We start from the raw sequence: 26,318 nt of genomic DNA on the forward strand, positions 1-26,318 counted from the left end.
CGCGTTGGATTCCACTTAGATTTTGGAGGGTTTGACTGCATGGTGCCATAAGTCTCTGGGAACAAACACTTAACACACCACTGACTGAGAGCCTGGTCTCCACCGTCCCTTCATTTCTCACCCGAGCTCCTGCATGTCTAATATTTAGACATGTTCAGCTTTGTGGACTCAAGGACTGTTCTGCTACTTGTAGCATCCCAGGTTGTTTTACTATCCGTGGTCAGATGTCAGGAAGAGGATGACCGTAAGTTGCAACGTTTTTCTTGACATTATTCTTTTTACTTGAAAAAAATGTGGATTGTTACTCTGATGTTATTACCGACTTCTTGTTTAACCTTCCAATCTTCTCTACCTGATGTTTCAGAAGAATAGTGGAGAAAAAAATCCAGTGCAAGTGACAACAATTCTGTTAGGCTCACATGCAGTTTTATGCTATAGATATAGTTACATGACATGCTATTTTCAGTGATGTAGTTAATCTGTACTGCCAAGCAGGATTTCAGTGGTATTTCTAAGTTAGTAAGTTCATAGTGTAAAGTAGGATAGGTGAGGCTGTCAAGGCACATCTGTGTGGAATGGAGGACCAGGTGAACAAGTGTCCATTTGTCCTCACCTGGGTCCGACTGCTCAGCCTTTCCTGCTGTGTTTGCTCTTATTGCAATGCTATATTTCATAAGTAGATCTGCTTAAAGGAGATTCTTAAATGTCTTTGGTTCCCCTTTTTGCTATTATCTACAAGGAACACATCTTTTTGATCTAGGTTGTCAGACAATTCATTTCTAGAAAGTTAGTCTTGAGCAATTTACAGGCAAACCAAAATGAGTATACATGTAAAATGAACCTCACACACCTCACACCAGCAGATTCAGGGTTTTCATGATGTGAAGTGACAGGGTCAGACAGTGCTTGACCCCAGACTAGCAGGCTCAAAGGGTAGCAGGAGGAGAGAGGGACAGAGGACAGAGTGCACAGCAGGAGTCAACAGATGATGGACATATAGTTGTATTTATAGCAACTTTATGCACTTTACTGCTCCTGCTCCACTGCCCTCTCTCCCATCATTCATCAGCTTTTAGCAGCACATCAACCATTAAATTGTAGTAAAAAGTAGTATATTGTAGTACAGTTGTGGAATAGAAAGCAGACATTTCAGTTACACATAGTCAAAGTCATTTCTGAAAAGTAATCAACCAGCCTTGTAACAGGTACGTGCTAAGTATCACTTTCACAAATATGCTTAAAAAACAAATAACAGCAGTTGGTAGGCCCAGCCCTAAGCTGTGTACATTAAACAAATCTCCCATTCTTAATTCCCCAATGTGTTTGCACTGGCACTTGACACAGCTATGGGACCCAGATGGAGAAATTTAGAAGGACCCCCTGTTTACTTAAGGCAGCAGCTTGTCAATTGGGCACAGTATCCCTGTAAGAGAGGTTCATTCATACGCGCAGCAGAGCAGGCCTGCAGGTTAAATATACTCAGCCAGCAACATGAAAAACCTCAACTAGGACTTCAGACACAACTGTTCACTGTGCCTCTTACTGACTTCACCTTTTATGCTGCTATTCAATTCTCCATATGATAACTTTGAGCATTTTCTCACCTCCTGAGTAAATAATATTTAAACATTTTAATTATACCTGTGCTCCACAGTTACTTATTTGTACCAGTGTATTTTTGGGTCAAACCAGCACCTGTTCATCAGTATCAAAGAACCAAGGCCTCATACAGTTGCATCCATGTTAAATTCCTGTGTTATTCAGTGTTTTGAATGTCACTTTTTCTATACTTTGTGCTACATTATAGTGTTCATAACTTTTATTTGATACTGCATAACTTATATCTTTCTCCATCTTCCTTGTACATCCCTTCCCTTCACTTATGAACCACTCCTCGTCCATCTTACCCCCACACTGCTGTTACTCCTCCTACTTCCTCGCCCCACCCTTTGACCTGCTTACATCCTCTTATTCCTACTTCCCTCTCTTAAACCAACTTTTATAACAACACCAACCAACAATACTGTATAAACCCTAAAACCTTTCCATATCTAACTCTCTCTTGAACCAAACTTTCTGTCTTCCCATTGCTTTTTTGCCTCCTCTGTCCACCTGCCACGCTCCCCCTGCTGGCCACCACAGAGGAGGCGGGTGGCTGCATCCAGGACGGCCAGCAGTATAATGATAAGGATGTGTGGAAGCCAGAGCCGTGTCGCATCTGTGTGTGCGACAGCGGAGCGGTTCTGTGTGATGAGATAATCTGCGAGGAGATCAAAGAGTGTGCCAACCCTATCATCCCATCTGGAGAGTGCTGTCCCATCTGCCCTGCTGATGCCAGTGCCCCCATTGGTTGTAATTTATTTATTCACATACCCATAAATAAATTACTCTTGTAGCTTGCATTTATTTCCCTCCTAACACTTTTGAATGGGGAACTGCTGCAGGATCCAAATATTCTGCCTGATCAGGGCTGAAGTAGACACTGATAATACTGTGAGGGAGTAATTTCCATAAGTTTGGCTGCTCTAAAAGGTTATAGTTTTATGATTTGGTATTTGTATTCATGACTTGTTACTCAGTCAGTGCCTGCTGTTCCCTATTCCAAAGTAAACCTCTACATGCTTGGTTTTTCTGGAGACCAGATAAGCAATATTATCAGAATTATATCAGTCCCTGGATGGATCCTGATATATGTTGTCTGGTTCTCAGCTAAACCAGTAGAGATGCCTGTGCTTATTTTAACTCATGACTAAGATGAAGCCTATTTTCATACTGAGCCACAACTCAATGATTTATATGACCCATTTACAAAAGTAGGGTGTGTTCAGGTGGTTTAACTCAGAGACGGACCAAAGTTTTCCCAACCTTTTATGTATGAGTCCTCATGTCAAGACTACATAGATGACCCTGTCAAAGGTTCAAGGCCTGTAGAGAGCCACTGTATTGCTGTGGTGCCTTCAGAAACCTCCTGGTAAATGAAAGTAATTACAATGATTTTTTTTCAATATTTTCTCTTAATTACTTCATGAAAAATTAGGGAAAAAAATCTCATTGTTTTTCATCTGTCACCCCAATTTTTGCTCAGTGATGGATCTCCCACTCCATCAAAAATAGACAGTGTTTGAGATCACTTGGGCTTAAATGAATTCCCACTGATTTGACATTTGATATAAAGAACTTTTCATAGTGCTTTGAAAGTAAAATCTTACTGGCACTGACTCCCATGCTTTATTCAATAAGCTGATCTTAAAACTTGCTTACTTTGTACTTGCAGTAACATTGTGAATCTATACACATTCTCATCTACTAGTCCATGCTTGCTTCTGCTTCATCTTTCATCATTAATATAATCTAGATGGGTTCCTTTCCTTTGGGTTTGGTGAAATGTATTTGATCACTTTAGCATCATTAGATTCCTTTGCAGGTCTCCTTTCCTGAGAATCACAGGCTAGATTTCAAATCAGTCAAGTGTCTGAACTGTTGATCACTTTTAATCTTGTTGTTCTTTCTTTCCCCCTTCATCCACCCGTCTGCAACATCAGAGACAATTGGTGCTAAGGTGAGACGGCACATTGTGGGAAATCCATGACGTTAATGCACACTCACAACAAGTAACACTATGAAAACACATGCAAGTTGTTTTTTTGGAAGGTGTTTCAGGTCACTGACGTCACTTCTTTCTTTTATCAATCAGGGCCAGAAAGGTGAACCAGGAGAGATTGCAGATGTAAGTAGCACATCACAGTAGAGTAATGCTTGAAATAATTGATATTCCATTGCTGTACATAACACTTCCCTCAAAACTGCTTTTTACATAAAACTCATTAATAGCCTGGGTATTAACCCAACTGATCAAACCAAGTTTTTTACCTCTATTGTTATTATTTGGAATCATTTCAGAATCTTGTTTTTTGGGATCTTTAAATGTTCAACACTGAGTCACATTCATGCACATAATAATCCCCTATATGGTGCACATATTTCTTAAGATTTTGCTTTGCTAAATTTTATGATAATTACCTTTGCTTAGAGTTATTCAGTAACCCTGAACAAGTATTAGTTGTTTTTTTAAATTTATTGATTACTCCACTTTCTCTTTAGTTTTAAACATTTTCATTTAAAGAAATGTTTGATCATGACAGTGGCAATTTTTGATAATAAGAGACTAACTTCAATGTCCAACAACGTGTTGTTGGACTTTCTATTAAATGAGGGCAAACCCTGCATTCCTGGGACATAATGAACCCAATCAAATCCTCTTAGAACCTCTCAGCAACTTTACTGAAAGTGCACATGTCAGGTGAACAAAGTCAGACAAACCAGAGGTTCAGAAGAGGTGATGTTTCAGTAAAACTTGTCCTGTCAAACGAAATCCTCATCAGACTGTGTTTTTTTGGCTTAACGTCCACCTCCTACAAAGTTGGAATGTTCTTCTCTAATTTTAGCTGCTCAGAAACTGGCACAACCGGACATAGCATCAAAGATTGGTCTTGTAATAAAAGGCCATTTATGACAACAGTCACAGACACCTGACATAAGCTTTTCTTTTATCTTTGTGCAGGTTGTAGGACCAAAAGGACCACCAGGCCCTATGGTAAATACTAGACTCTTTTACTATATTTTACTATATATATTTCCTTTTTATATATTTAATTGACTATATTCATCTTACACTTACTCAATGTTATGCAATGTTTTATGAGGTGGTTCACTGATGCTTCTTGCTATGAATATGAGTTTTAGCAATCCTGTAAATCTTACTGAGAGAATTATCTTTGATTTTGCAGGGCCCCCCAGGTGAGCAGGGACCACGCGGAGAAGCTGGTGCAAAGGGTGATAAGGTAAGAAAGTCCCCCACATTAATGTCATAGTGTGATTTCAGCATTTGGCTACAAAGAGCCACCAAAGATAAGGCCAAGCAACAGCAGTTCTGACGATTATTATAACTGAAGTGGCGAATGAGTAACAGTGTTATTAGTACACAAGTATGGGAACATCCAGATCTAATCAATCAACAGTTATGACACTTCTTCTGTTAATGTTTTATTGTAAAAGGCATTGATAAAACAAACAATATAATCACAGACAACAGCTTCACATACAGTATACTGCAGAATGGCAAGGAGAGGGATATGATGTATAAGCCAAAGTCCAGAATTGGACAGTAGCAGCTGAGCAGCAGGGCCCAGGTGAAGGTTTGATTTCTGAGCTGAAAGCTTCTTCAATCCTTGCAGGTGACTTGTAACAGGTGACTTTGAGAAAATGATCTTCTCTCCTTTTTCCCTAGGGAAATGCTGGACCTCGAGGAAGAGATGGTGAGCCTGGCACCCCCGGAAACCCCGGACCACCTGGACCACCTGGGCCACCAGGGCTTGGAGGGGTGAGTTTCCTGGGCATTTCTATAACACAACATAAACAGCGATTTACAGTTTAAGTTATCTCATACAATACAGTACTGAAAATGTTTGGATAAACAAAAAGATATATAAATATATAGACATAACTTAATGGTAAAATAATGATATATATGATTATTATCAGTTTACTTTTCATTAATAAATCTCTTGTTTGCTCTAGTTGCCAAGTACAGGATGGATGAAACTGATGAATGCATGTTTGTGTTCTGAAACTTGGCTTTGACTCAGTACATACTGCAGGCCTAATGTTTCTGAAGGATGAAACTCATGCTTTAGCAGAAAGCTGATGCATGCACATTTTCCTTGACTGAGCCACCATTTAAGTCAATTTGTTTGTGACTTGATGCATTTCAGCTTCGGCAACATAAACTACATAAGCTGCGTCTCAGTGTCAGTGTGTTTTGGGTTTTTACAGAACTTTGCTGCTCAGATGGCTGGAGGTTTTGACGAGAAGGCCGGAGGTGCTCAGATGGGTGTGATGCAAGGACCAATGGTAAGTAGTACTGTTTAATATGGGCACATATTACAGGACAATTATCCTGTGTGTGTGCTTTTAGACAGTTCGTCTGTCACAATAACAAAACATCACCACTGACATTTAGTTTACCATGGACCTGCTACTGAAAATAAATGGTTACAATGCTGCCACCCGGTGGTTCAGTAGTTTCAGTCTGACACAGAGATTTCAATTGACTATTATTTCATGCTGCTGCGTGACTGCTGCCACAGAACCTGAACAGACTTTTACATGTCTTTAAAAAGACTATGTTTTGGTATAAACCACATTAATATATCTACTAAAAATGATATTCAAAAATATTATTTTTTATAAGTCTCTCGAAATATGTTTTGCAAAGGTTTTGTAGAAGATGTATTTTAAGATAACTTTAAACTAGAGATTTTCTTTTAGTCTTCTGAGCCCAAAATGGTGTTAAGTTTATAATTTACATCGCTCTCAATAGCTTTGAATGTTGAGCTCTCTATTAAAGGCACTCCATTTGTCACATGTGGTTCATGTGTGTGGCACTGGCACTGGGTAAATTTTGTTTCTGTTGCAGGGTCCTATGGGTCCACGTGGTCCCCCTGGACCTTCTGGAGCTCCTGTAAGTACATACATTACATCACTACACTATGATGTGATTGTTTACCACAATCAAATAGCTAATGTTGACATATATAGAGAAGAATAGTTGGCATTAATGAATAAATTCCTAATACTTTGCTTTGTCATTTCTACCTACAGGGACCACAGGGTTTCCAAGGTTCCCCTGGAGAGGCTGGAGAGCCTGGTCCAGCTGTAAGTATTGATGACTATACATCTCTGTGTCTAACAGACTTGCTACAGACTGCACTGGTCACACTTACTTTTATGTTTTGTGTTCACCAAAACCACCTACTGCCACAGAAACAAAGGCTGATTATAAATAGTATCAAAGGCACATTTAAGTTCATCGCCGTTCTCACACTGTGCTTCACCTCTCTAATTGTCTTTATGTGGAGTGAGTAGATAACTGTCACTAACTAACTTTGCTTTACAACAGGGACCAATGGGACCTCGTGGACCACCTGGACCTTCTGGAAAACCAGGAAGTGATGTAAGTGTCAAGGCTTCATCTACATATGAAACCCACAGTTAATTAAAATATGGAAGCACCAAACCTGCACTACGACAAGGTCAAAGGTCAAAGCAAATCACATTTTTATAGATAATCATCAATAAAAAAGTTTTTACTTATGTTCTTATTTTTCAACAAATAATGCAACTATTTCAGTTTAATTATTATATATTATTATTTATTATATATTTATTTATCATATTTTACAATGGTTTAGATCAATCCTCTTCCATGTCTTTGATGCTATAACCTTAATGTGCCACCAGGGGGCACTGTCCATCCCCTAACAACATTGATGAAAGTGACCACACAAAACACAGGCTGCAAGCATACAGCAGCACCCCACAAGAGTAAAGTACCATGCAGGTACATCTCTTCATGCAGCTATTGTAAATAATGCTTACACTTCCTCTCCGTTTTTAGGGTGAGGCTGGCAAACCTGGCAAAGCCGGTGAGCGTGGACCTGCAGGGCCTCAGGTGACTGAATAATAATCAGCAAATATTTGATCATTTCATACTTAATCTCGCCTGTTTCCAAATCCAGGATTACATATCAAAGAGAAGAAAACAGAGATGACTGAAATGTTCCTCACACAAAATGTTCTTTGTTTTTATTTCAGGGAGCTCGTGGATTCCCTGGAACTCCTGGACTTCCTGGAATCAAAGGGCACAGAGTGAGTGTTTCAACTTTTACTGCTAAACAGAAGAAGCCGGACAACAAACAGTTCAATCCTAACAGAACTGTAGCTATTCGTTCATTGCATCTGAGGGGACTGATGGATACTTTCCTGTTTCTCTGTAGGGTCATCCTGGTCTGGATGGAGCTAAGGGTGAGACTGGTGCTGCCGGAGCCAAGGTAGGATCATTGCATTAGCTTTTCTGATAATGTCAATTAAAAAAAACAAACAAACAAGATTTTCATCACACTATTGTTTCCACTGTTTTCCCTCCTTATTTCCTCTAATTTTTCTCATCTCTGTTCCTATCAGGGGGAGGGTGGTTCACCTGGTGAGAATGGTGCCCCTGGACCCATGGTGAGTTTACAGAGCTTCATCTGGTCTGCCAGATTATTCCTGACTTTCTAACATAAGACAGTAAGAGAATTATAGCTGTGATGCTACTCAGATTCAGTGCCTGCCTTTCTACTAGGGCTGTGTGATTATTGGATATGAGAAATGATTGGTTATGTATTTCAATTATAGTGATTAAAATAAATTGATCAATTGTATCTCCCGTCATAGGGTCCACGTGGTCTGCCTGGTGAGAGGGGACGTCCTGGAGCTTCTGGAGCTGCAGTGAGTAACTGTTTCGTATTTGCTTGAATCCACTGAGCAGTAATATGTTTCTAATCTGCTGTTTGGTACCATTCATTCATCATCTTTATATTATGATGCACAGAACTGACTAGCCTGTATTTTCACTCTTCAGGGTGCCCGTGGAAATGATGGCTTGCCCGGCCCTGCTGGTCCACCTGTATGTATCATAGTGCCACTTTGCATCTACTTTATACATTTTATTTGACTTTTAATAAGCTATTGTCTTCAATAACATGGCAACAAAGTGATGGTTTGGTCACACATGAGCACTAACCTGCAGATTTTTGTTCTTTCAACAGGGGCCTGTTGGTCCTGCTGGAGCTCCCGGTTTCCCAGGATCCCCAGGAGCCAAGGTTTGTACAAATCAAACATCATAAACCAGTATTTCGATGCAGGAGACCACATGTATTAAAATAAAGCAGAACAGGCCTGGTTAGTGACCATTTGTGGTTGACAGCATCTTCAGTTTCTACTTTACCACTCAGTGAATTCTTCCTGTGGCACTTTCAGAAAGATGATCACTCTGTATTCAGTCTTGTTACTAAGAATTAAATCCCATAGACTGCTATGATTCAAGGGGGAAAAGCTTTTAGAGTCTTCTCATATTCATTTGACTTCCTTCAAATTAAAGTGTATGTTTGGACCATACTGTAGAAGAGACAAATACAGGTTATGATAATCATACAGGTTTAAGCCACTGGCGAAAACACAGCACTATCTTCATCTGTATAATATGGCGGTGCAAGAGCTGAATTCACAGGCTGATGAAATGCAGCGCAAATTAGTTTTTCCACCAGTTAATGATACATTTGTTATGTCTTGTCAGGGAGAAGCTGGCCCCACTGGTGCCCGTGGAGCAGAGGGTGCACAGGGACCACGTGGAGAGGCTGGTACCCCAGGATCTCCCGGACCCGCCGGAGCATCGGTTTGTTTGTTACCTATCATCCTGATCATTCAGTTTTCATCTCAATTTACTGATACAACAGCCATTCATGGTCACTCCTACAGTGGCTTTCTTACTTTTCAATTTATTGTGGATTCATTGCTTGTTATTGACGGTTTTATTTTCTGTGTGTACAGGGTAACCCTGGTACTGATGGTATTCCTGGAGCTAAGGGATCTGCTGTGAGTTCCCTCTCTCTATTCATAGGTTTAGAATCCTCTATTACCTATATATTAATATTTTATTTGATTCTGATATTTTATCTCTTACTTCTTCCTTGAAGGGTGCTTCTGGCATTGCTGGTGCTCCTGGATTCCCTGGCCCCCGTGGCCCACCTGGACCACAGGGAGCTACAGGCCCCCTGGGGCCAAAGGGACAGTCTGTAAGTCACTTGGGAATAATCTGAAACTCAGTGAAACCTTGATACTTGTTTGCATTATGATTATTTATTGTCTTCTTTCTTGCCATGTTAAGGGAGACCCTGGACTTCCTGGATTCAAAGGTGAAGCTGGACCCAAGGGAGAACTTGTGAGTTGCTCAGTTTTGACTTCATTTCAGTGATTTCTGACTATATAATCCCTAAACACACATCTTTAAGAAGTAGACTAAAGAGTAGATTTACTGACATATCTTAATTTTTCCAGGGCCCCGCTGGTCCTCAAGGTGCCCCTGGCCCTGCTGGTGAAGAAGGAAAGAGAGGCGCCAGAGGAGAGCCTGGAGCTGCTGGACCACTCGGACCTCCAGGAGAGAGAGTAAGTAATCAGGATATACCACGATATTGTTTAAAAGTTGGATTATTAATTAGTTGTTCCTATTTTTTTCTGCCCTATCTGATTAAAGTTGTGTTTCTGTCTGTGATTTCTTTCAGGGAGCTCCTGGTAACCGTGGTTTCCCTGGTCAGGATGGTCTTGCTGGTGCTAAGGTGGGTCCTGAGTAAAATTTTTAGTATTTTCAGTAAGAAAGATGCTGCTCTGATCATGAAGCTGCCATATTTCTACTCCATCAATATTTAACTGACTGATATTTAAAGCTGACATGCTTCTGTCTCATCTTCTTCAGGGTGCCCCTGGTGACCGTGGTGTTTCTGGTGCTGCTGGCCCTAAAGGTGCTACTGGAGACCCTGGACGCACAGGAGAGCCTGGTCTCCCCGGAGCCAGAGTGAGTCCTGAATCTTCACTCATTACAAGCCCACAATCTGACAGACAGTGTTGCAAAGTCAAATTTCATTCTGAACCAGAGGGATATTGAGTGTGGTTGCTCTGATATAAGTGACTTCATCTTCATCTTTTGTGCATTGTCAAGATTTTCCCCACTTCGTGAGTGATACTGACAATCTCTAAAAATTTGTGTGACTTTCATAGGGTCTCACTGGTCGTCCCGGAGATGCTGGTCCTCAGGGCAAAGTTGGACCCTCTGTGAGTACAATGCTTAAAATCCTCTGGTATAGGTGCCTGTCGTGCTTATGAAAATTACAGTGTTTTGGTTCTGAAATAATCTGCATCTACACTCTACACTCTCTAAATAAATGATCTTCATTATTAGGACTGTAACAAGTTTGGTTTGATTTGAAAAAGGTTCTTGCAGTCCAGGTGCATAGGCTCAAAAACAAAAAAGTACAGCACACTGTCCATCTTGAACTCACTTTAGCTTCATGATGTTTCAGTCCTCAGACCTTCATCAGTTTGGGTCTGAGAATGTGGTTACAAATATACTTTCATGATTCAAGACCTTGAAATGAAAAGCTACAGCAGCTGAAACATTCAAAAGCAGCACTCTACAATATTAGAAAAATACTGTTTATGTCCTTATATATAACCACAACACTGGATTCACCACATGTTCTGAAACAAAAGAATAGCATTAAATAACACTTAACATTGTCGCCTTATTCACAATCAACAGAATTGTCTACTACTTCATTGTAGCTTTATGGAATCAATATAGCTGAGAACAGAAGTGTTTACACGCTGTTCAAGCAGCCACAGAGCCTGAGCTCTTTGTTGTATGGTATATAATCATATATTCTATAAAACAAGTTTCAACTCCCACGTTAATATTTCTGAGCTGATTTCTGAGCTGATTGTTTCTGAGCTGATTGCAAATTTTTACTTTGTGCCTTTCACAGGGTGCCGCTGGTGAGGACGGTCGCCCCGGCCCACCTGGACCTCAGGGAGCCCGTGGACAGCCAGGAGTGATGGGATTCCCTGGACCTAAAGGAGCCAATGTATGCGTTTAAGGTTTTTATGAAAGTAGTGTTGGAACACTTGCACAGAAGATGTTTATACAACATAATGAAAAGCTGATAATATACACTCATCCTTGTACAGAATTTAAGTAGCCAAAACACTTCTGTCATTAACCTTAAAGCTAAAGTGACTTTCTGCAGGTTATTTAATGCGATTTCTCTTCAATAGGGTGAACCTGGAAAGCCAGGAGAGAAGGGTCTTGTGGGTCGTACTGGTCTGAGAGTAAGTACATTTTCTCCATAAATACATTCCTTCCTCCAAATATAACAAATGGATCCATCACTGTCTATCTCCAGATCACTTTTCATAATTCAAGTACTCCTCTCTGAACAGGGTCTGCCTGGAAAAGATGGTGAGACTGGTGCTTCTGGACCTCCTGGCCCTGCTGTGAGTATTTTAGTGTCTTACACTCAGCTGACAGTCCCTGACTTGTCCTTGCTCCTGGCTGATCACCTGTGTTTGGGCTTGTAATAGGGACCTGCTGGAGAGAGAGGAGAGCAAGGACAGCCCGGACCTTCTGGCTTCCAGGTGAGTTTATTCTCTCATCAAACCCCTGATACACCTGTGTAAATACAATGTCCACTCCCCAAGCTTGCATATTAATATGAGCAGATATCAATACATAGTGTTAGTCAGAGACAATAACCCCAGAGTCATTTATTCCAGAAAACAGCAGACTAGGCAATAACCTCATCTATATTTACAGATATCATATAACTAATAGCTTTGCTGTTGTTGGACAGGGTTTGCCTGGACCATCTGGTGCCCCTGGAGAGGCTGGAAAACCTGGAGATCAGGTGAGTGTTTATTCTGTCTAATTGATTTGTTGCATCAGTGGGTCTATCTTTGTTTAAAAACCTCTTCAACCTACTGGACACAAACTGCAGCTGCTATAGTACCACCTACATGCCATGTGATTTCTGCATACATGAACTGAAGAGACTGTGCCATAAGGCTAGAAACAAAGTAAAGAGAGTAAAAGACAAGTAAAAACAGCCTCTGGTTTAGCATTGTAAAAATAACTTGTTATATTTCACATAAAGGTAAATGTAAAGTATCAGTGTAGTATAGCAGTCTGATATCCTCTGTAGCAACAACAAGAAGCCACTGAATATCCCAATGCTAATGCTAAGCAGTTCTAACATTTCCATATACAATTTTTAATCATTGTGTATGTATTTTGGTCTATTAATTGTATATTTTCTCATCTACTTCATTAGTTTGTGTAATTAATGTTAAGTGGCTGCTGTAACAATGCATTTTCCCTTTGGAATTAAAGTATTAAAGTAAAAAAAAAAAAAAAAACAAGTTTAAACATCTTGATCTCAAAAATCTAGTCAGCTGACATTTCTTATTTCCTGTTTTTCCTTTCTGTCCAGCTTTTTCAAGATGGTTCATAACTACTCTGATATCAGTCAGGGAAACAAAACAACAGCTAAAAGTGAAATTTCTGTTGCGTAGATAATAATGACCTCTCTACAGTACACTACTGTAAAAGCCCAGTGCATTACCTTAATGGTTGTCGACCTCATACAAGGCTTTGATTACATTGCAACATTCTGGATACCAGTGTAAAATTAACCATGTGGCTCTTCATATTTGGACTAACAATGAAAGCTCAACAGAAGTGTTAAGACATGTGTTAATATGTATCATTCTACCAAAACCTGGAATAAAACTGTCTGTTTTCTCTTTGCAGGGTGTTCCTGGAGAGGGTGGAGCTCCTGGTGCTGTTGGACCTAGAGTGAGTTTCCATGTTCAGGCTTCTTGTCTACAAAGCAAAGAGTACCATTACTGTAGTGCTATAACAGTTCATACATTGTGCTAATTTACATTGTTGGTTTCAGACATGAAGACATTGCATTTATCATCAGTCACTTTCTCCTCACATCACACAGCTGAGCAGTGTCAACCACTTCCTTTTTCTCCCACTGATCCAGTGTCTTTTTGTTTCCTAACAGGGTGAACGTGGTTTCCCTGGTGAGCGGGGTGGTGCTGGTGCTCAGGGTCTTCAGGGACCTCGTGGACTTCCTGGAACACCTGGAACTGATGGGCCCAAGGTCAGTGGATCACTCTGAAACAGATTTACGTTTCAAACGATTGTTCAAAATCAATGCGTATCCTCTGTACCAGGTTATACAACAGCAGCTCCTCCACTGTAGTTTCAATTATTCAGCATGTCCACTGTGCAGGTGCAGCTTTAAATATTCTGTGCAGAGTCGACAGGTTTTATGGTTGTTAATCCAGGAGACCATTCATCATCATAAAATGTGCAAAAGTGTTTTTCATCAAAGTAGACTTGTCCTACTTCATTAGTTGTTTTTGAAAGGATGACATTTAAATTACACCTTATTGTGGTTTGAGAATAATTTCTTTGCTAAAACAGTAATTTAAAAAAGTAACAAACAGTATGTTTATTCACATCTTTGAAGTTTCTTAGGATTTCTTGGCCAGGTGCAGTAACTTGGTGTTGCCTGGAAACCTCAAAGAGATGACAGAACTCCAGAAGTCACTGCGCCTGGCCAAGAAACTGGCCATCATAACTGCTTATAAAACCACTAATTGTCAGTTTTTACACCACAGTGTTTGTACAAATTAAACAAATGAGGTAGAAGATTTTAATTAGTGAGCTTTAGAGGTGCTGGCAGGTCAGGCTAGCTGTTTCCTAACTATTCCTTCAAATAAATTAAGAAATATAGATTACCCTTCTGGTCTATTATTTTCTTGGTTCTGGTTCTCATTTTTTCTGACAGATGACAGATTTCAAATTAATGATGAAACTTTGTTAGAACCAATTTCAGGCTTTTCACAGCATTTATCAAATAATGTATGTATGATATAAGATACCTTTGGCATTATCAGTGAGAAAGCATCATGTCAACACTCAGGTTCAGTTCATTCATAGGAAACTTGTAGAAATGAAAAACAAATTGATTGACAAGTGATCTGCTGTTTCTAACTCAGGGAGCCATTGGACCAGCTGGTGCTGCTGGACCTCAGGGACCACCTGGTCTGCAGGGTATGCCTGGAGAGAGAGGAGCTGGTGGCATCCCAGGACCTAAGGGAGACAGAGTGAGTGACAGATTATTTTAGAAGTTGTTGTAATTGACTTTTGTTTTAATATTATGGATTACGGAATATTGTAGATTTATGGATGAGTGAAATGTGAAATTTAACTAGAGCAAATGTCATGAGCAAAAGCCCAGTAGTTTCATGTATGATTAACATGAAGCTTTCTTTTCGTCCAACAGGGTGACAATGGACAGAAGGGACCTGAGGGTGCTCCTGGAAAGGACGGTGCCAGAGTGAGTTCAAAATAAATCTTGGATCTCTTTCTTTAGTCATCAAACAAAGATGGTGACATTAGATCTCACCCAAACTCAATTCACTTTAACTTGTTTCTACATCCATGTTTTCTTCTTTCTCAGGGTTTGACTGGTCCCATTGGTCCTCCTGGCCCATCTGGACCCAACGGTGCAAAGGTAAGAATAACAGTGTTACCCTTTGCATTGTTACAGGGATGATTATCAACTTGGAGTCAAGTTTATTTTAACATCCATACAGTATGTTTGGTGATTTGATTGGTTTGACTTACTGTTTCTCTCTAATCTAGGGTGAGACTGGACCTAGTGGACCTAGTGGTGCCCCTGGTACTCGTGGTGCTCCTGTAAGTACCTCTTAATGTCATTTGTACGTGTCACAATTTGCGATATACACCTAGACTATTCAGCCGTGTGAGTGAGCTGGGGCTCATAAGAAAAAATCTACCAGCTGACAGAGGGGCATGTATATAGTTTATCCAACTTGCCATGGCTAAAATTTATTTGCCTTCTCCACAATTACTATAAAACTATATAACGCATCACACTCTGATGCTTCTAAACAAGCACTGACTTGGTGTGACTCAGTCCAAACTGAGTATATAAAGAGCAATAAATGTACAAGTCTCAAATGGAATAGCATCCTGTACCCTGGACAGAGTATGACGCTGCTGCTCACAAATTAATAGCATTACAATAACATAATAAGGGGCTCAAACAGCCACAACGCAGACATTAAATTGAATTTGTACAGTGTACAGACATTGTCACGGACTATTAAAGTCAAATTGGATCAGACTGAAACTTTGCGTGCTTTCAAAAGATGTTTCCGTTCATCATTATGAAACAAAAGCAGATTTACAGCAGAAAAACTGCTCTACGCAGTAAGAGGTAAGGTTTAGGCCTTTGTTACATTTGATGACAGACCTGACTGTGCACATGCTTATGATCAGATAATGTTTGCCACTTGTATGGCGCAGCAAGAGTAACATGTTTGTTAATATGGAGAGAAAGCAGGATAATTGCTGCCAACACGGCCCCATTTTATCTTATTTTTTCACATCGATTACTTATCTATGTTTCTTCTATATATTTCATGTTGTGCTTATTAAGTTCCTGTTTTCACCAACAATGCTGCGTATTGGGATAGGGAGGGAGACGTTTTGTTTAGAAGGGCCCTGTTTTTTCTTAATGACCAAAAATCAGCATAGTGTTTTAGAAGAATAAAGATAGAGAAGAATAGCTGATAATTCAATCAGCATCAATATCTTACCTCAAGCTTTCCCCTACTGACCGTCTGTCTTCTGTGGTCTTGCAGGGTGACCGTGGTGAGATCGGTCCTCCTGGACCTGCTGGCTTTGCTGGACCTCCTGTAAGTCAACACAATACCTTTAGTTCAAATTGCCTGACTGGAAAATGTACTTTTCATTTTCATTCATCAATACTCTGCCAATATTACTCTTCTGTTTAAAATATCCAGGGTGCAGATGGTCAGCCTGGTGCCAAGGGAGAGCTTGGTGAGTCTGGACAGAAGGGAGAGGCTGGTTCTCCTGGACCTCAGGGACCGTCTGGGGCTCCTGGACCTGTGGTGGGTATTTGACCTCAAAATAATGCCCTCAAATCAGGTTTATATACAGTATCATAGGTAACATCTCTGGACCAAATGAAACTGGCAATGGGAACACTTTATACAACAATATTTACAATCACACTCATGTAAGATGAACATGATTATTTTTTGTTTCCCTTTGTTAGGGACCTACTGGTGTATCTGGACCTAAAGGAGCTCGTGGTGCTCAGGGAGCTCCTGTAAGTAAATTTTATTGACGCTTTATCACAAACAAACCATCCCACAACATATCAGCTGAATGTAGACTTTCGATTTCTGGACCTTGACTCATTCATTCACTGAGTTATTGATTTATTTCACTAGAGGGCAATAACTTCAGTAACACTCAATACACTTAACCTAACCATAACTAACCCATAACCCTACTCAAAAAGAAATTTTAGTGATCGATAATTTAAGTCATTTTTCAAGCAAAAATATCAAGCTTTTACTAATTCTCCAATTGCAGCCTTTTCTCCGTCTTATTTGATCAACATTATTTTCTGGAGGGTTTTTTTCTGATTGATCAGATGAGACCTTTGAAGAAACAAACTTGGACTTTAGGAAATTGTAATGAGCATTTTCGCTATTTTTTTGACATTTTATGGACCAAATAATTATTAATAGATTAATAATAGATGATATACATTTTAATCACAGCCCTATAGAAGTGGATTAAAAATATGCAGGCATGTAACCTGTGCACACACGCATGTTTGCGCACAACATACACAAAATCAAGGGTAGATGATCTGAATAAAAATCTAACTATTAGTGAACCAAGCGGACAAAAACCACTTGAGAGGAAAAACTTTCTATTTTGATCTACATAAAAATATTAGCTTATTAACAACAACAATGAGCACAGCAGGGGTGCCTTTGATACCAACATAATTCCTATTTGCTGTGGAGATGAAGTGAAGAGTATTTGCATGAGCCAGCATCAAATATTATGGCGCAGCCTGATTATGACTGATAAATATATATATAGGAGGAGCTGCTCCAGCCTGTATCAGCAGCATAATGATGGATTCAAAGCTGTTCTTGAAATTTTCACTGTAGTTGGATCCTGTGCATTACTGAAACCATATAACAGTGGTGGGGTTAGGGTTAAGGCAAACAGCAGCCTGCGGGCCTTCATCTGGGTTTGAAATATCTACTCTAGATAACGGTGTCAATAAAAGGCTCATGTAAATTCTGAGTGATATGTCTCTTGAACACAAGTAAGTAGCAGACTAACATAAATGGCATGTGACAACATATATTTCTACAATAAATGAAACAGGCCACTGTTTATTACGCTTGTATTAAATCTTCTGTATTATCGTCAAACACAGAACATAAGTGATTGATTAATTATATAACAAAAGCTGCTGTAACACAGAGCCCTCACTGCTGGGAAAACTTAAATCTGCCTTCAAATACAATCCTAAGAAGTTTGACTTGAGTTTCATAAATTAATATGACTTGTAAATAAATTTAAATTTAAATAATACTCAAACCCTATTGAAAATGCACAGGCCTACATCTCCACCACACTTGTTAATCTATGTTCGCCCCCTATTGAACAATGATGAAAAAATGAACCATAGTTGAACCAAAATGCTTACCCCTGCCACACAGGCTCTTTTGATTGACATATGGCGAGGGTGAAATATATTATTTGTATTTGCTAAATCCTTCCTGTTAATAGCATACCATCATTATACACCTTAGTGATTGATAACAACACAACAGGTTGGGTATGTTTATGACTGATCTCTTTTAATTTCTGACAGGGTGCTACTGGTTTCCCTGGTGCTGCTGGCAGAGTTGGACCTCCTGGCCCTAATGTGAGTATATGAGAGAATAAATTCCAACAAGAGATGCACTTGCTGAGTCAGTCTAAAATAATTTGTGTTTGTGTATTCCCACTCTTACTTATTCTCTGTTTTCCCATCACAGGGTAACCCAGGAGCTTCTGGTCCTGCTGGTCCTGCTGGTAAAGATGGACCAAAGGGCGTTCGTGGTGACGCTGGTCCCCCAGGAAGACAGGGAGACCCTGGGCTTCGCGGACCTGCTGGCCCACAAGGAGAGAAGGGAGAGGCTGGAGAGGATGGACCACCTGTGAGTCTGATTTTGCACCTCCCATGAACTCATTAGTACTTGTCAGTGGAGTTAAGCTTTGAGACCACATCCAGTCTCCAGCCTAAAATTCGCAAATAAATTGAATGGAAACTGCATGTTACTGACATAAGAAGAGGATGTGCACTCTGAATTCAGTCAGGTGCAGCTAAATAAGAATATTCAATGACACAGTCTTCTCCTTCCCGACTCTGTAGGGTGCTGATGGGCCTTCAGGTCCTCAGGGTCTGGCTGGATCCCGTGGTATTGTTGGTCTGCCTGGTCAGCGTGGAGAGAGAGGATTCCCTGGTCTCCCTGGACCTTCTGTAAGTTCCTCATCTGTGCATGATTTTTAGCTTTAACCTCCATGTAAGCTGTTTTAAAGGGCCAGATAGTGGCAATTTCCCAAATCTGGCTGACATTGGCACACCCCTTAGCCTATTTAAAATTTTATTCAGTCATATCAGACAGGCCGTCTTCTTACTGTAAGTCTGCCTTACATGTGAGTCCTTGAATTTTCACTCTTATTAACCTATTGAACTACAATAAAATATTTCCTTTGTGTTTAGGGAGAGCCTGGCAAACAGGGAGCTCCTGGTTCTGGTGGTGACCGTGGACCTCCTGGACCTGTGGGACCCCCTGGACTTACTGGACCTGCCGGAGAGACTGGTAGAGAGGTCAGAATTAAACAATAGTAACAACAAAAAAAAGAAGTCATTATGTCTGGAGATCAGTTATTTATCTACTTGTCTGACTGTACAAACATTATACTCATTATATCATATTATCACTTGTTACATTATACTCAGGAAATAACATTTTTATCTTGATCTGTCAAACTAAATGTTTGCCATGTCATTAAACAGGGTACCCCTGGATCAGATGGACCTCCTGGTAGGGATGGAGCTGTTGGAGTCAAGGTAAGAGAGAAAATCTGATCTGTGAATCAACAAATCACACTTTTTGACAAAACCCTGAGTCATCACCTTGTGTCCTCCTGTAGGGAGAGCGGGGTAACACTGGTCCTGCTGGCGCCCCTGGAGCTCCCGGTGCCCCTGGTGCCCCTGGACCTGTCGGACCCCTTGGCAAGCAGGGAGACAGAGGAGAGGCTGTAAGTAACACTGGACACTGTAAGGGATCGTATGCATAAGTTTTGGGTACTCTTTCATATTTTAAATTTTAACATGAAGAAGCACCAACAAATGTAATTCTTTCTTTAGGGTGCTCAAGGACCTGCAGGACCATCCGGACCCGCTGGTGCTAGAGGAATGGCTGTAAGTCCAGCTGACTGCAACTGTGTCATAATGTGTTTTTGGATTTTAATTTGATTTAGGTCATTTAATATGCTACACATATGCAGCCATAAATTTTCATACATGACAAACTTTTATTCCAGGGTCCCCAAGGGCCACGTGGAGACAAGGGAGAGGCCGGTGAGACTGGAGAGAGGGGACAGAAGGGTCACCGTGGCTTCACTGGTCTGCAGGGTCTTCCTGGACCCCCTGTAAGTAATCCAAATCTAATAATTCATCTCTGCAGCACCATCTTTTCTATCATCTGATCTGTTATTATCATTGTTTAAACAGGGTCCCGCTGGAGATTCTGGAGCCTCTGGACCTGCAGGACCAAGCGGTGCTAAGGTAAGAAAACTGAAGCAAAGAGCGAAAGAGAAGAAAAACTCTTCGAACATTTCCATCCTGCAGCTTGAACACCCAAGATATGTGATGGTAATGAAGGGCACAGGTTAGTCTTTCTGTAATTCTCCAATCACCTGACGCAGACAGGGACAGGAAAGGCCACCTGCTTTAATTACCCACTGCTGTGATAAGATGGGCAGCCGAGGCATTTTGTAATTACTCTCTGCAAGCAAAAGGGGCAGACAGACCATGATTTGTGAAACCACTCTTGCTGAGATCGGAAATGGACTTCAGTATCTATTCTAGATTAGCTAAGCACTTTGCATGATAAGAAAAATGAAGGGAAATGTCACCATACAAATAATCTTCATCCATAATAAGGAGAAGGGTCTATAGGTGATTGGGATAATAGAGAGAAACTGGTGCTGCATTTGAATTGGTTTATCAGATTTCTTTTTTCTTATCCAGACTCTATGGTGGATGTATAAAATAAAAGTTTTAGTTTTACACTTCGCTTTATATTGACATCCAGTGATTTTAATGTAAAACTCACTGTGTCTGTAGGGACCACCTGGACCAACTGGACCTGCTGGCAAAGATGGATCTAATGGACAGCCTGGCCCTATTGGACCACCCGGACCTCGTGGACGCTCTGGAGAGACTGGTCCTGCTGTATGTAACTTGTCATTAGAAAAATTAAATCCTCATCAACTACAAAAGCCTGTATATTGTACTCTTTCAATGCTGTCTTACTATGCCCGATTGTATACACCCCCTGATCCATTTATTGCTTTTGCCCCCCTTCAGGGTCCTCCTGGTAACGCTGGACCCCCTGGACCTCCTGGTCCTCCTGGCCCCGGAATTGACATGTCTGCCTTTGCCGGTCTGGGTCAGACTGAGAAGTCCTCCGATCCTCTCAGGTACATGAGGGCTGATGAGGCCTCCAGCTCCCTGAGGCAGCACGACGTTGAGGTTGATTCCACACTCAAGTCCCTCAACAGCCAGATTGAGAACCTGCGCAGCCCCGACGGCTCCCAGAAGAACCCTGCTCGCACCTGCAGAGACCTGAAACTGTGCCACCCTGAGTGGAAGAGCGGTAAGTAGGTCAGAGGGGTTGAAAAAAAATATATATGAAAGAAAGTCTACTGGTTTGTTTACTTTTAGTCGTAAAAATAGGTGAATACGTTGTTGCAAACTATTAAAAGCTCTAGTTTAAATATTTCTTTCTAAAATACATTTAAAATGTTGTGGTTTGAAAAGGAGAGTTACTTAAATTCTAGTTTTTTCTAAGTAACGGCTAGAAAGAAATGTTTACCACAAACTTAAATCAGCAATAAGAAAATCGGACTGTTCCTTGTCTGGATTTAGCCCCCCGCACAACTAGACATTCTGTGGGCAGGTACAGATTATGCTTGAATGACATGTCTGATTTGTTCAAATGAACTCTTCACCAAGGTCAATACTTCTGTCTTTGTACTTTTGGTTCCCAGTGTTGCATTTCACACAGTCTAAAAATAATGCTAGCCAGGGGTTCATTTTGGCAATTTAGTCTCTGAAACCATCAGTATGACAGGTGGGGTTCTACGGGGCTCAGTTTTCAGCTTCCTTCAGCTCATATCACAGAATTATGACATTATATATTAATAGAATTACTCAATATGCTGACGACACCCTACTCTATCTTTTCCCCACTCATTCTGGTGCTATGTTGGTGGGGTCCAAGTACCCTGAAAATATGAATGTGTACAAACTCTGGATAAGGTGTTCGGATTTGGTGGAAAGTATTTGTTTTTCATTATAGTTATAGTTATTATAGTCACTTGTCCTCAACATTGCCTTGTATTGTCAGTTACTCTGTATTGTACTGTTTTCAACTCCATTTGGTGGAGCCAATGTTAATTTTCCACAACGTGTACAGTTAAGTTCTGAATATAACCTCAAATTTTAGCAAAAGTTATGTATCTAATGTCCATGTCTGCAAAATACATGGTGTAATCTAACATGGTGTTTGGGTATGAGCCGTCCAACAGGCTTAACATCGATTTATGGAGTAAAAACAGATTTTGCCAAAATTGCATTTAGTTTCTCAGCTTCACACCTTATTAATTGATTTCTCTCACCTCTCCAGGTGACTACTGGGTTGACCCCAACATTGGCAGCACAGCTGATGCCATCAAGGTCTTCTGCAACATGGAGACTGGAGAGACCTGCGTCTACCCAAGCATCGCCAACGTACCAAAGAAGAACTGGTGGACCAGCAAGAGCAAGGACCGCAAACACATCTGGTTCGGAGAGACCATGAATGGAGGATTCCACGTAAGTCATTTATAAATCACTTAGATCATTTCTTTCTGTTAACCAATCCTGAAGAACTAAATGATCCTCAACATGAAAGCTGCTAATTAACTCCCCTCCTCATTGTTTGGTTCTGCAGTTCGACTATGCTCAGGAGGGCCCTGCTGCCAATGCTGCCAGCGTCCAGCTTACCTTCTTGAGGCTTCTGTCCACTGAGGCATCCCAGAACCTCACTTACCACTGCAAGAACAGCGTTGCCTACATGGACCAGACCACAGGCAACCTGAAGAAGGCTGTGCTGCTGCAGGGCTCCAATGATGTGGAGATCCGTGCAGAGGGCAACAGTCGCTTCACTTACAGTGTGTTGGAGGATGGCTGCAAGGTAAGAGCAGACAGCTGCAACACGGAGCCAGAAAAAATTATCTCTTTTAGATTTAATATATGTATAATTGTCACTGTATCATAAGACTGCTGTTAACACACTTCTCCACTTTCAACCAACAGAAACATACTGGCCGATGGGGCAAGACTGTCTTTGAGTACAAAACACAGAAGACCTCCCGTCTGCCAATCGTGGACATTGCTCCTATGGACATCGGAGGAGCGGATCAGGAGTTTGGCGTGGATGTAGGCGCAGTCTGCTTCTTGTAAAGTGGAGTATCACAATGGCCCCCCAAATAACAGGAAATAAATGAAACTCAACCATGAAACATTACAAACATTACACTTCCACAATAAAGAAGACTGGAAATTATAAAAGAAAATTGATACTTTTTCTCTCACAACGAAGTGCTCTCCAAGTTGTACTCCCTGGATGTTAGCACTGAAGGGCACCGGCAATATCTGTACACCACACCAGCATTCTCTGTCAACCCGCTTCCTGAGATCCAGTCATGTTTCCCATGGCCCACTGTTGACGGGAATGAGTCAGAGCCAGGAGGAAGAGGGACCAAGCGAACAAGTTATGGAGAACAGAAACATGACTTGATGTCACTTATTTATTGTCTAACCTGAATGGGCTGAGTTGAGGTAGGACTGGACGGGTTCTCTTTGTAAGTACGACAAGCCCCCTTTCCACTACAGAACAGCCGCACAACCTCTGTCCCAGTCCTACTCCACCTCCCTCCCTGTTTCCCTCCTGACACACAAATATGGCATTTTGAAACAGTGTAGACCAAAAATATATGTATTCTCAGTAAGTAAAATCAAATCCAAGCTCCAGGCCTGTCCACCATGAGCAGGAGCAAAACCTTTACTGTGTATTATAAATCCTTGGTTCTATTGTTGTAAAAGTCTGTGTTTATAAACAACCAGATGGTTTTATATATATTTCCATGTTATGTGTGTACATGTGTCTATATGCACACCAACACTTTTTGGAAAGTGAGGATACATTTGGGATGTATGTTTCAATGTCCTGTACCCCATGACTGCCCATCAGAAGAAGGCCCAGTTCTCATAAAAAAAACAAAAAAACTAAATGTTTTGAAGAATTTGAGGGAAATTAATTTTGCCTTTTTATTGTAGTCATCCAGATTGTTTAAAGCTACCTCACGCTGAAAAACAAAGTGAAAATGTTGAGTTTAAATCTGAGCTGACCAAAACATTAGCTTTCAGGTGAATCTGGGGCTGAACGGCCATCTTTGCTTTGGGTTGCTCTCTCTTCAGAAGGTGCTATGAGTTCTGTAATTCTCCACCAAATACCCCCCCCCTTCCCGAATTCCCACTAACCTCACACCACACACTCACACTCCACCCTGGAGGAGGGGTGCAGCCGGGTTAAGACAGGGGAGACAGGGGCTACTTGGAGACCTCCTCTGGAGTCCACATCCCCAAAGCTGAACACGGGACTCTGAGGACGGTCGCTAAAAAACAACCAGGGTGGGTTGTCTCTGTGTGTGTGAGGGCGTGTACATTTTTTTAATTAATTTTATTATGACCATGATCATTTTTGTTTTTATTTTGTTACACTTCTAATTGCTGTAAATTGGAAAATAAAAGGAAAACCGAATTAAGAATGAAGTTGATTTTTAATTGAGTTTTAAATAAAAACAGAAATGGCGTGGGGATGTATTTCTTCTCTCAACAGAACCGTTCATGCGTGCTTAAATGTTTTTTCTGGTTACACTTGTATTTCTTGAGGTCAGTTACTCTTCACTGTGAGTGCTTCGTCTGTGTGCATGCATGTGTGTGTGTGTGTATGAAAGTTTAAGACTGTGATGCAAGCGTGTGTTTTCATATGAGAGAACCTCATAACAAAAAGGAACAAACGTACTGTATTCGTTCTGCGGTTTCAGGGTGGGGCTGGGCATCGTTGGCTCCTGTTTGTCTGAACTAATAGGCATAAATAAAGAACATTTTGTTGACTGGAATCAAGTATTTTGTAGGGTAATGATGCACTGAACAGCTGCATCACCACTTGTCTGTACTGTGGCCTACTTCCTCTCCGGTCTGTCCTGAGTAATAAAAGCTTGACTTAAGCCTTCACAGTGACATATTCTTATTTAAAATATAACGACCCATTAGGGATCCAAACACACAAAGGGTCTAACTCTATATTTCATTCATATGAAATCACGTCTGATGAAGGTCTAGAGAAACCGAAACGTTATGATCATCAATAAATTGTGATGCTGAGCAAGAGCAGCGTGCGGGATTTCTTTTCTTCAACGCACCTGCACCAGATGGTTGGATGTGCGAATGTTTTCACTGAGATTCATATGAAGATTAAAATATGCTGCATGCCAAAATTATTATTCACTAAAGTCAGTAGCAATTATTGTTAAAGACCGGAAAAAGAACTCTGCTATACTGCTGAAAAAAGACGTGGATCCAGGGGGAACAGAAAGAGGCCTGATAAACTGCCTCAAGTGATGTCACAAATGACAGAGGGATCAGTACTAACAAAAAGCCATCAACGACCAACCATCAACCACACTTCAAAACACCTTCAAAACACTTTCATAAATTTGTAAATGAAGATATTTTTCACCTCCTGTCCAGTCTTGCAAGTTCTCAATTTTGCAAACCATTACTGAACAGATCTGCGGGCACCGACCCAGTGGGTCTGGGAGACGTCAGGAAGACGCTGAAAGAAACACAATATGACCACAAGGAGAAGCAAAACAACCAAAGAGGCACAGAACAACTAAACACAGATGCACAAATGACCAGAAGATGCTAAATGATCCCAAAGAGACACAAAACAACAATAGAGACAAAAGTGACTAAAAACAAATGCAAAATAACCACAAAGAGACTTTCAGTCTGGGTGTCCACTCATGTGAGGACCGGAGGGGGGGGGGCTTTACATGTCTGTTTCCAGGGGCCCATAGTTTTATAATCTGTCCCTGGTCTGATCAGATATGGTCCAGTTTGGCTGATGTGCAGTACAGTAATGCACAACAAGGAACTAAGTAGCTGTTAAAAAAAATGACAAATATAAATAAATAAAAACGCAAATTGCACAAGCAGAACTCTCCACATTTTCAGTGAAATATTTCAACTTGTCTTTCCTCTCAAAAACTGTACACAACATTAAGCACATCCAGCGCTGCGAAGATGTCCTCCTTAATTATTCATTTTGTGCTTGTCTGACACTGGTGAGCTGTTCTGAAAGAGGCACACTGTGAATTCAGGTCATTCGACAAATAGCAGCAGACCCCCCCCAAGCCCTATGTTTTGTTATTTTGTTCCGTGATTTTAATGAGATTGTTTTTTCCACTGGATTATTAAGGATATAAGACGTGAGGTTTTTCAATCACGGAAAGGATGATGAAGTAGAATGCATCATGTTGCTCAGATTTGGCGCCAGTG

At 40.8% G+C, this 26,318-nt stretch overlaps 1 protein-coding gene across 3 annotated transcripts; it reads left to right on the forward strand.

The window, feature by feature from the left end:
* On the forward strand, positions 1–24,564 carry LOC139620856 (collagen alpha-1(II) chain-like). Of its 3 annotated transcripts, XM_071476810.1 has the most exons (54): positions 1–244; positions 2,143–2,349; positions 3,543–3,559; positions 3,695–3,727; positions 4,562–4,594; positions 4,788–4,841; positions 5,288–5,380; positions 5,833–5,910; positions 6,476–6,520; positions 6,661–6,714; positions 6,959–7,012; positions 7,457–7,510; positions 7,654–7,707; positions 7,836–7,889; positions 8,023–8,067; positions 8,275–8,328; positions 8,462–8,506; positions 8,649–8,702; positions 9,176–9,274; positions 9,430–9,474; positions 9,576–9,674; positions 9,767–9,820; positions 9,937–10,044; positions 10,161–10,214; positions 10,352–10,450; positions 10,654–10,707; positions 11,418–11,516; positions 11,707–11,760; positions 11,872–11,925; positions 12,013–12,066; positions 12,282–12,335; positions 13,238–13,282; positions 13,500–13,598; positions 14,503–14,610; positions 14,790–14,843; positions 14,967–15,020; positions 15,152–15,205; positions 16,177–16,230; positions 16,339–16,446; positions 16,614–16,667; positions 18,246–18,299; positions 18,412–18,573; positions 18,789–18,896; positions 19,140–19,247; positions 19,437–19,490; positions 19,574–19,681; positions 19,791–19,844; positions 19,967–20,074; positions 20,157–20,210; positions 20,772–20,879; positions 21,015–21,303; positions 22,336–22,523; positions 22,642–22,884; positions 23,007–24,564. In XM_071476810.1, the coding sequence occupies exons 1-54, from the start codon at positions 151–153 to the stop codon at positions 23,151–23,153; spliced, it is 4,464 nt and encodes a 1,487-aa protein (XP_071332911.1). In that variant the 5' UTR covers positions 1–150; the 3' UTR covers positions 23,154–24,564. The 3 variants fall into 3 exon arrangements, with proteins under 3 accessions (XP_071332911.1, XP_071332909.1, XP_071332910.1); XM_071476808.1 differs by lacking the exon at positions 2,143–2,349; XM_071476809.1 differs by lacking the exon at positions 1–244 and having other exon boundaries at positions 2,303–2,349.
* Positions 24,565–26,318: the final 1,754 nt, after the last annotated feature.

The sequence above is a fragment of the Trachinotus anak genome, unplaced genomic scaffold (assembly GCF_046630095.1).
Source record: "Trachinotus anak isolate AG129_WGS33_773 ecotype Australia unplaced genomic scaffold, CSIRO_AGI_Tana_v1 ptg000004l, whole genome shotgun sequence".
In the NCBI taxonomy this organism is placed as follows: Eukaryota; Metazoa; Chordata; class Actinopteri; order Carangiformes; family Carangidae; genus Trachinotus; species Trachinotus anak.